The sequence below is a fragment of the Eptatretus burgeri genome, chromosome 3 (assembly GCF_056783735.1).
Source record: "Eptatretus burgeri isolate ZD-2024b chromosome 3, Ebu_testis_v1, whole genome shotgun sequence".
NCBI lineage: Eukaryota > Metazoa > Chordata > Myxini > Myxiniformes > Myxinidae > Eptatretus > Eptatretus burgeri.
Window position 1 is genome coordinate 118,949,462 of NC_140963.1, and position 11,534 is coordinate 118,960,995.

Sequence of the window (11,534 nt, forward strand, 5' to 3'; positions counted from 1 at the left end):
CAGGAAGAGAGCTAGAATGAGAGAGTGCATTAACAGTTATAGAACATGAGCGTGTGTCCGAGCTCACTTTCAACCAGTGCATGAGTAAATCTTGTGGAGCCGCATCTGATTACGTGTCACATCTATTTTATTGGAGGTATTCCTGCTTTTATAATCAGTGGCCCATCTGTTTGTTTCTTGAAGGTTAAAGAAGATTGGTAACACGGTGGTTCATAGATTGCACCCCCCCCCACCACTCCCCTCATCAAGTTCTTATTGGTGGATGCCCCGACCTCCTCCCGACAGACGAGTGGTACTGAAGGTGGATGGAGGTTATGTTTTCACCCTTGTCTGTCTGTCCGTCAGTTTGTTTGTGAACAAAATATCTCAAGTTGTGGGTGGATTTGGACGAAATTTGGAGGGGAGCTTGCGTAAGTGACAAGGACGAAATTATTCGATTTTGGTGAACATCTGGATGCACCTGTGATTCCGAGAATGTTTTAAAATGATTTTTCACCATTGAGAGATAGGGCCAAAAACGACATATAGCAGGAAATATCACCGAGCGCCCTTCTAGTTGCATCCTGAATTTTATCTCCACTAATCACATTTCAAAAAAATCTAAACCATGGATCGCAGTTACATTTAAAAATCTCAATGGTCGTCGCCTTTTCCTTCCTTTAATCATGTACATGCCCATCAACCAAAAACTTTCAAATGTTTTCATTTCACTCCCATGCCCCGACCTCCTCCCGACAGACGAGTGGCAAGTGATCTTCGCGTGGTGCTGGGCGAGTACAAGCTGGACAAGAAGGACGAAGGGGAACAGATTTTTGATGTGGAGAGGCTGGTGTTACACGCAGAATGGTCACTAGAAAATAACAACAATGACATCGGTGCAAACCCACAAAACTTGGCCACCTCCTTTCAGAGCAACATGGATCGATAACTGTAACTGAATGGCGCAGTGAGAAGTGAAGATGTAACTGCTTTAATAGTCATTTTAATCATTACATTTTACTACATCATGAAAGCACTCGTTACAAAGCTTCAAGGGTGCTTTCTTTACGGCACGTAATACAGAGTTCAAAGTTTCTCTTTCCAGGGAAATTGAGAGAACACGCGACTTTCAAAATTACGTAATCCGCTCCAGAATGTTCGGCTCGGCTCGCATGCGCAGAAACCTCGAGCAATGAGGTCCATCGGGGTGACCCATTGAGGGTGTGTGTGCCAGATAAGGATTGTTGCATGAAACGGCTCACGAAACCGTTTCATGAAACGGCTCACGAAACGGTTTCAACCGAAACCGAAACTTTTAAAGAAACCGATAATACTTGGATACGTACCTGCGAGAAAGGCGTGTGTCTCTGCACAACGAAATGTCTGGAGAACTTTTAGATCGACTCGTCCAAAAAGTTGATATCTTGCAGGCCATCCTGCAAAAACCCCGACCATGTGGGCCTGTGAAAAGCTTGAAGGTTCGTAGATGGGCGCGCGTTCTAACCAAACCTTCATGCTTCTTAACACCAATGGGAAGGTCATATCTGGGGCTTGTCAATGCACAGGGTAAGTTTTAAATGATATTTACGATTAATCATATTTAGAAGGAGGGGGGGGGAGTGAGTTGTATGCGCTGCAAGGGCTGTTATAAATATTTATGCTTAGTTCCGGTGCCACAATATAAATGATATTCCGGGGCTCGATTTTTGCATCGATTGATAAAAGGAGATGAGTCCGTTTGTGTGTTTGTTGTAACCATGGCCACCGCTTGCTAATTGTATTAACATTAAATGATAGGAACCCAACTCCTCTCATCCATGGATATTTCTCGTGTTCCTATATTTCCGTGAATTTGATTTGAATCCAGGAACAGAACAATTATCTATGGTTAACCATAATGAAATTCCCCCTCTTTCGTCTGAATGCTGAAATTATGTTTCAACGACAATTTGAATTGCAGATTTCACGCTAACAACGGCAGGTTAGAAGTTCCTGGGGAACAGAACCAAATCATTGTTAAAAACAAAACAAAACAAAACACACACACACCGCATGCGCAAAAGGCCGCATTCATCATTCATACGTCATTTTGACATCTGCTGCTTTCGTATGCAGTGCATGGCTGTGGGTTGCATCATTGGCAAGGCTGTGCTACTGATGCAGTGCCCCTTGAAGGTTATAGCAGGAATTATTAACTTATTCATGGTGCCGCGGATAGCTTGCCCACTCTTTAACGAAGAACACTGTGGATCTTTAACGTCCCCCGATGCCCCTTGAAGATTATAGCAGGAATTAGTAATTTATTCACGGTGCCGCGGATAGCTTGCCCACTGTTTAACGAAGGACACTGTGGGATCTTTAACGTCCCCCAACTAATGCCGGCAGCCAGGACGCCCAGTTTAACGGCCACTCAAGGGATGGCACACACATTGATGAATCACCCTGCCTGTGAAACACCGGGAGGACATTTTAGAGCTGGGTCAGGATTCGAACCCAGGCAATGATCCTTCAGAGCAGTGGCGATTAATTATGCCACATTTCCATAGTGCAAGATGTGCTGAATGCTTCCCCCATTTGTTTCGCGATTCGATCAGCATATATGCTTGTGTGTACTCAACAATAATGGGTGAGAGCTGAGCCCAAGTCTCAGAGGTCCATTGCAGATACAACTCTTTAGCCTTGCTTAGAACTTCATCATATTTATATGACAGCCATATCAAATTGCCCTTCGTATTCAGCTTACATGCAAACGACTGTATGCTTGTAAAGGCTGTTCATGCTGTATTTAAGATTTCCTAACGATGTCTTTTTCTCCTAGTGAGAAAAGGTGAAAGTATTGGGAAAACGATTGCTCAATTTCCCTGCCATTCAGGTCACTTTATGCTGGATATGAATCACCCTACCTCGAGGTCACACTGTTCCCCTCGCCCCAAACGCTGTTTGGAAAAGGTTGTTTTTGCCAAGCTTTCCGATGATTGCATGAACAACAGCCAGCATTTATGGCCGGCTGAATGCTTACGCGCAGTGAAAGACTGTCAACTCACCTTTCTTTTGATTTGCAGCACCATTAAGGGATTACATCTGCCATGCCAAATTGTTTCACCGAAACACCATTGCTCATTATGTTGAGGTCTTCATGAGAATTGTTATGGTGAAGCTGTGCACAGGATCTTAGAAACCCCAGTTGTTGAAATACAAAATGATAAATAATTAAAACTCGGAGCCATACATCTGCACGCCGGCTTAAACTCAGGCTTTTAATCAATCCTTTATACAGTGGCCTGCATAGGTATTCACCCCCTCCAAAGTGTTCACATTTTGATGCCACATGAGCTTATTACCTCCATCACCGAAGGTGGACGGAGGTTGTGTTTTTACTTCTGTCTGTCTATTACTTGTGAAAATCGAAGATTTTTTCAAGTATATGGGTTGGTTGTTTGTGTTATTCTGTCTGTCCGTCAATCGCCGACAGGTCACAATTTTAAACCGATCTTCACAAAAAAAACTTCACCACCTGCTACGGTTCGTCATAAGCAAGAAGCCTATTGTTTTCGAGGTCAAAATGTCAACACATGCCAAAGGTTATACCTTTGTGAGATTTCTAAAATCCTTGATTTTCATCCGATTTACTTGAAATTTGAACAGGATTTGCACATCAGGTCACTGAATTCAACGAACAAGTATTTTTGAGGTTAAGATCGGCCAAAAGGTCAACAGAGGCCAAAAAGTCGACAAAGGTCAAATTTCTAAAATTGTCACTTTTCACGATTTGACATTTGAAGAGGATTTGCATATTTTATTTGGTCATTAAATTCAACTACAAATTATTTTCAAGGTCAAATTTGTTTTCTGGATTTCGCAAGTATCGTGCTCTGTACGACATCTTTCTTGTTACTTGCAAAAATTGAAGATTTTTGAAGCATATTGGTCAGTCGATTTTGTTATTGTCTGTTGGTCAATCGCCTGCAGGTCACAATTCTAAACCGATAGTCATGAAACTTTACCAAGTTGTGGAGATAGTTTCAACTGAGAATCTCATTGATTTTGAGGTCAAAAGTCATCTTGAGGATGACTTTATAAAATCGTCATTTTTTTTTCCATCCGATTGACTTGACATTTGAACAGGATTTGCATATTGCGTCACTGAATTTGGAAACCAACTATTTTTGAGACCAAAGGTCAAAGGTCAACTCAAGGGCAAACATATAAAATCATCAATTTCAATCTGAAAAATAATCAATTTTCATCCTATTAACTTGAAAGTGGAACAGGGTTTGCATAGTCCATCACTGAATTTGAAAAGCAACTATTTTTGAAGTCAAAAAGTTAAAGGTCAATTCAAGGTCAAACTTCTAAAATCATCAAATTTCGTCTGAAAAATCATCGATTTTCATCCGATTAATGTTGACGTTAAGCAGCAATAGCCGAGTGCATCACTGAATTGGGAAACCAACTATTTTTTGTCAAAAGGTCAAAGGTCAACTCAAGGTCAAACTTCTAAAATCATCAATTTCAACATGAAAAATAACCAATTTTCATCCGATTGACCTGAGCTTTGATCAAGATTGTCAATTTCCATCTTAATGAAATGGACAATTGGATGTATCCATGACAACCTTTGGAGAGGGGGATTGATTTTGCAAGTATCTTGCTCTGCACGACATCTTTTTCTTGTTTGTTTGTCAATTGCCTGCAGGTCACAATTCTAAACCAATCGTCATGAAACTTTTTCAAGTTGTAGAGGTAGTCTTAACTGAGGAGCCCATTGAATTGAGGTCAATTTTTTTAAATCGTCATTTTTCATCCAATTGACTAGAAAGTTGAACAGGATTTGCATATTGCATCACTGAATTGGGAAACCAACTATTTGAGGTCAAAAGGTCACATGTCAACTCACGGTCAAACTTCTAAAATCATCTATTTTTATCTGAAAAAAAATCGTTCGTTTTCATCTGATTGACTTGAAAATCAATCTGATTAAACTGATTTTCTGATTTTTTTTCTGATTTTCATCTGGGTAAACATCAATGTCACAATGCGTTGCTGAATTGGGAAACCAACTATTTTGAGGTCAAAAGGTCAAAGGTCAACTCGAGGTCAAACTTCTAAAATCATCAATTACAATCTGAAAAAGAATCAATCTTCATCCGATTGGAGCTTTGATTAAGATTGTCAATTTTAATCTTAATAAAATAGACAATTTGATGTATCCATGGCAACTTTTGGAGAAGGGGGGGTGGATTTTGCAAGTATTGTGCTTTGCATGATGTATTTTTTCTTGTTTGTTCATATGTTTGTGTGCAGGAACAGATCCGGATTCGAGAATTTTTTTTAATCTTTAAAGTGATTCTTCACCGTTGAGTGATGGTGCCGAAAACGATATATAACATGATATTTCAATAATTTATTGGGCCCGATATGTTCTACTGGAGCAGGCATTGTGTGACGGAGGTATGCGCTCTTCCGAGTGCCCTTCTAGTTTCATGATGCTTTCAAATCAAACTTAATATATGGGTTGACAGAGAAAAATCAGACGATTCTCAGTTGCATTAAGTATTCAACCCCTTTCCTTAAATTAACCCTCAATCACTTCAGGAGCAAATTATTTTTTTGAAAGGTTAAACATAAGTGTAATAGGTTTCACCTGTACGCAATAAGTGGTTTCTCTTAAAAAATTAATCTCCCCCACTTATCTAAGGAGTTTTAAGGTGCAACTTACTTGGTCAACCAATAAAGCAAACATGAAGACCAAGGAGCTTTCCAAAGAAGTCAGACATAAAGTGGTCCAAAATCCTCTTTTTTCTGTCCCTAAACCTGGGCTTGTAGAAGAATTAAATGACACAGGATCAGAGGGAAACAGGGAGACTGAGATATTGAACTCTAAGAATGGCTGAACAAAAAGAGTGGGTGGCAGGGGAAGGAGGCGGGGGGGGGGGATCAGCAAGGGTAGAAGACAGCAGGGATAGGAATGGGAAAGCATGATATGATGAGCAGCACTTTTTAAAAGACTGGAGGAAGGGGCACAAGTGTGACAGGGAGTGAGTTCCAAGAGGAGAGAGTCGAGGGGTGAAGGAATGGAGGTGAGCCTTCAGGTATAGAATTGGGGAGGGTAACTGTAGATGTGGATTTATATTAACACTATATTAATCATGTACTCAGGGTGTTGGTTTTACACTGTGAAGCAAATTATAGCCGATGGGGTTCGAGGGGTGGGGGAGGATCCTAATTTTGTCTTTGCAAATGTGTATCGCATCACATCACCTGGTTTACAAGTCATAATAAAATACATCACATACATCATAAAAGTGGGGACAGATGAGTTATTCGCTAGTCCCAATAACTTGCCACGCGTGGGCTTCCTTGGACAATTAGGGAACCCTTAGGCAACATGCAAAATTTGGTTCCAAAAGTTTGTTATTGAAGAATATCTAAACAAACAAACATGAACTGACACATATATATATATATATATATATATATATATATATATATATATATATATATATATATATATATATATATATATATATATAATTTTAATTCAGAAGAAAACTGTTTTACAGACTTGCAGAGGGTAAAGGGAGAACAAATGGGAAAATGTGTAGAACCTTACTGTGGTGAAAAACTATCATCTGGAATATAAAGAGGGTGATGGAATGTTCACGAAGATACCTTTACCTGCACAAAGTCCCGATATGCACATCAATGAGGCTGTATGGGGACCTTCTTAATTTATCATGCATTGTGGATGTATTAGATACACCTCTCAGTGCCAATTACTCATTCTCTGTGCATATCCTGTGTGTGTTTTCATAATTATTTCAAATACTTGCACACGGCTCGTGCTGAACCATGAAGTCAGGACACAAATCTGCCATTAGTAGCGTGCGAGTCATACGTCTCGTGCAAATCATGCAAGATAGAACACTACCTTATGGTCGCTTTCTTCTGAAGTTGAATAACAACTACTCTCAAAAATCAGTACCTAGGACACGAAGATCACCGACTGCCTTCTTTCCCGGTTGCTATTGTCAATTTAATTGCTTGACATCGCTTCGGGGAGATTTCCTTTCATTTTCTTCAATACATCATAAACTTTCAGGGATAATATCTGGTTCATCCTCATAAATCTTTTGATTACAGCTCATTTGACCAATTTACATTTCTTCTCATATTAACGCTTTACACTATCCTATCCAAAACCTCTTAACATCTCTCGTTGCCTTGAATATGATTACATTTATCTGTTAAATATGATGTAATAAACCAACTATCACCTCGCCTTTTGCAGCATTAATCAAGCTGATGCCAAAGCAGGGCCAATGTGTGAAAGAGACGACCTATGTACGCCGGGTGTGCCTGCCTGAAGCTGAGGAAGACCTCAAAGCTGGTGCAAACTGCGACATCGCTGGCTGGGGGTCCGATCGCCACAATGGACGTGAGCATTATAGGGAAAATACAAATCACGCTTTTACGGTACATGAAATATCGTTCAATTTCCCTTTTCCAAGCCGATATTGAACTTGCGACTAACATGGTGATGTATAGCGATCGGTATTTAGTTTGGTCCTCACGCATCACGCGACTCAAGCAAAACACCAAATTTCACTCTCCATTGGCTTCACGTTTTGATTTTACCTGCAGCTTGCAAGATTTCCTGCGATAGCAGCGCCGGAGCACGTTTACGTTCAGCTGTTCCATCCATTTGCATCGGGTCCTTTTTTTTTATGGACTTTATAAATAGCAAGCCGTTGGTAGCTCGTCTCCCCCAGCAACTGCTCCAATTTGTATTTTTAATTTCCTGCAAGTGGTCAGTTCTTGTTGCCTGTATTATCGCTAAATGCACTTGTGTGAAACGTTATTTCATTGTATTTTTGTACATAATTGCCTCGCAACTGGCTCTCCTTCAGGTACATTGGCAGAGTGCCATGGCAGGCCAAATATGCACACACGTATGTATATATAAATAGTAATACATACTGTACTACTCGTTTAACAGCCCCAATTATCCCCACTTTATTGTGGAGTAGGCTGAGAAACGTTTTTAGCACAAATCTTTTCTGAACCAGATGCAGGTGAGAAGAATTTGGAATTTGGCCAGGGTGGAGGCGATAACTCACCTACACCTTGCGAAGGACACCGTGGGGTCTTTTCACGTCGACCAACTAATACGAGCAAACCGGCCAACCCAGTTTGATGTCCATCCGAGGGACGTCACACACATTGATGCCTCGTCCTGCCTGTTAAACACCAGGATGACAGTTCATAGCTTCGTAGGGATTACACAGCACAAACATAAATGGGCCTGCTATCCTACCAACATATATCATTAAACTTGCAAAATAATTATTTGAACAATTTTATCGCAAAAAAAAAAGAAAGAAAGAATACAATTTACTGATATGTCTGCAGTAACCACCGAATACATCCAGTTTGCAATGGAAAGAGTTGAGTCCCTATAAAAGGTTACATTAATACGTTATAGATTCAATCAAAAAATGGCAGAGAGCTGCTGCACAATTAATTACTTCCACCACTGAAGGTGGACAGAGGTTATGTATTCACCCCTATTTGTCTTGAGCAGGATATCTCAAAAAATTGTGGATGGATTATGACAAAACTTGGTGGATGAGTTGTGTCGGTGACAACAACAAGCTGATTAGATTTGGGTTCAGGTCCGGATGCAGATCCGGCTTCTCAAAGGCCTGGTGGAGGTGTGTGCTCCACTGAGTGTCACTCTCATTAGTAAAAGTATTTAAAAAGTGTTTGATTGATGGAAAAAAAAAATCCCCATAACTTGGAAGAACTCTGAGAAGATCCTGATCACACAATCTGGAGATAAGATGAACCAAAATAATTACCATTCCATTAAGCTTTCTCTCAAGTGTTTTAAAATAGTTCCAAATAAAAGATCAATACAAGATTCAACATTGAAGTGGACAAGAATCAAGCATAGGACCAAACTAGTTACAGATGTGGATACTCAACAATGGATCACCTTCATAAAATGAAGCCCCTTCTGAAAAAACAAGAAATCGAGAGAATATAAATATCCTTCGCATCTTACATTCATCGATTACGAAAATGTCTGAGAGTGTAGAAACAAATGCTTCCAGGCAAGCTCTTCCAGGCAAAAGGTCAGAGCAAAAATGAATATGACAAAGACAGAATTTATGTGAAATTGATATGCAAAAAATAATTCAGGTTGATCATACGTGAGAAACTGAAGAAAGCAACGATTACATTTCGTGAGGGCAACTCGCGCAAATGGATACAGATCACGAGACAAAAGTACGAGAGCAAGAAGGTACATATGAGACAAATGTACTGAAGCAAGAAGGTCCACACCAGACAAATGTACGAGAGCAAGAAGGTCCACACGAGACAAATGTACTGAAGCAAGAAGGTCCACACCAGACAAATGTACGAGAGCAAGAAGGTCCACACGAGACAAATGTACGGGAGCAAGAAGGTCTACCTGGAGTCTTAGACGTACGTGGAGGCTCTAAAGACGGATGGATGATCTTTTGACTTGAAGAAGTCTGTTAGACAATGGATGAAACGTCGCTTGAAATAAGGTCTGCTCTCGCCTGATTGCCACAAAATGGGAATGGCAGGTCTTAGTAGGATTGTTGATTGATGTGACATTCCCTTTCTTGAATGTTTCTGAAGATATAGTGTGTGTGTGTGTGTGTGTGTGTGTGTGTGTGTGTGTGTGTGTGTGTGTGTGTGTGTGTGTGTGTGTGTGTGTGTGTGTGTGCAGCAAGTACTCAAGTATTGCAAGAAGTGCAGGTGAAAGTGATTGGACGAGAGCGCTGCAATGAACCACGTGCATACTCCGGTACAATCACAAGTGGCATGTTGTGCGCTGGAAACTTTGAGAGAGGGGGTGTTGATTCATGTCAGGTGAGGTTCACTGAGGTTTCACTCACACATTTAACATCTGTCCTCTCTCCTCACACATTTCCTACTCCTTGATGCATCTTGAGGAAGGACGGGATGGGGGTAGAGGTTAAACCGCCTGAGATTGTCAAACAAAAAGAGTACAATAAAACAAATGCCCTTAAATAAAATACATGGGATGCCTTGTGAGCATAAACAAACATACAAGGATAGCTGAATGAAAAGGTCACTTCCCGTTTCTCGAAAGCACCACCTTCCCCCTCCTCCAACCAAAATGAGGGTTTGAAGATTGAGGCTTGTGAACGGGCTTCACTTAATCTGCAATGCTCAGGTTGTAGTCCTGTCACCGCACATCAGGGTCCATTAAATCCCTTCCTTGCCAAGGTTGAAGAGGCCCTCCTTTCGGAGACGTTGTCATTCGGTCATTTTCCGGAACATTCCGTGACATCACAACAAGCTCTACAGAATGCTTTCAACAATCCTCCCGTTTACTATTTCTCTGTCCCACAGGGTGATTCAGGAGGTCCCCTCACTACAATGTCCGACACAAACACGCACACTGTGCAAGGTGTGGTGAGCTTCGGTGAAGGTTGTGGGGAGAGATACAAGCCAGGTGTCTATGCACGAGTTTCCCACTATGTTCCTTGGATCAAGGGCAATCTAGTTTAAGAATGATTTGTATGTGAACCTTCCCCTAATCCAAACAGACTTCACACTGGGAGCAGCGGCACTTCAACTTCACATTTCTCCTTGTTTTGCAGTTCACGTGGCACAGGTCACGCACAATCACACAAACCTGAACCCAACTCGATCTTTCTCCCCAAATCCACCTGTTCACCTCGTTTTGTCCATCTCTCACTGTTTATACGATTGTCTCAATCCCCCAGATCACTTCTCGAGACCGGCGCTTCCCCCTTTTCTCAAAATCCATCTTCACACTACTATTCATCTCTATCCATCCAATTCTTGTACATCTCATATTACAGTATTAAATCAAAGAATGGGCCTCTTTGTACATGGATCATAAATAAATGTTGGTTATGTGTGTAATGGGCCCCGAGGCCTTTTATTCTTGTTTAGATAAATGAGCCTATTCATACCGTATTTCCACAGTTCCATGTGAGTAATAACCCACTCATTATGCTCATGATGTGCGGAGGCTGTAAAATGTATTTATCTTTGCTGTCCTTTCCATTTTCTCTCCTATTTGTTCTTTTGGCTTTATTCGATTTCTAACTTTCTCTATTTTTGCTTTCATGTCTGTCTGTAACCATGAAGCATTTTTGTAATCCTGAAACACTTGCATTCATTGTGTCCGACGGCCAAAAGGGCTCTGTCAAAGAGCTTTCTAATTTACTCACAGGGATGCTTTTGGAAACGATGCTGGATCGGTTCTGATATAAATTTTGGGAAATCCATATGGCCACTGCACATGCTCTTCCTTTTGGATGGTGGTTCCTGGTTGTACCTTGTGGAGATCAATTTGGCCAGAACAATAATGAGCTAAACCAAACTCTTTCAGGCTGATGGACCATCTGTTTATTGCGTACGAGCAAATACAACCCCTCGCTTTGCTGATGGGAGTATTAAAGTGGGGGGAGGGGGGGAAGGAGGAGGGGAGGGGAAGGGGGTGTTCTGGACATGTGTTTGAT

At 41.0% G+C, this 11,534-nt stretch overlaps 1 protein-coding gene across 2 annotated transcripts in view; it reads left to right on the plus strand.

The window, feature by feature from the left end:
* Positions 1-11,300, plus strand: part of LOC147030825 (factor VII-activating protease-like) — a 74,558-nt gene extending 63,258 nt beyond the window's left edge. For both annotated transcript variants that reach the window (XM_085875328.1, XM_085875327.1), the window contains 4 exons: positions 739-875; positions 7,271-7,417; positions 9,743-9,885; positions 10,393-11,300. In XM_085875328.1, the coding sequence (XP_085731454.1) occupies positions 739-875; positions 7,271-7,417; positions 9,743-9,885; positions 10,393-10,551 (586 nt within the window). In that variant the 3' untranslated portion in view covers positions 10,552-11,300. The remainder of the gene's footprint in view (positions 1-738; positions 876-7,270; positions 7,418-9,742; positions 9,886-10,392) is intronic.
* The last annotated feature ends 234 nt before the right edge of the window (positions 11,301-11,534 follow it).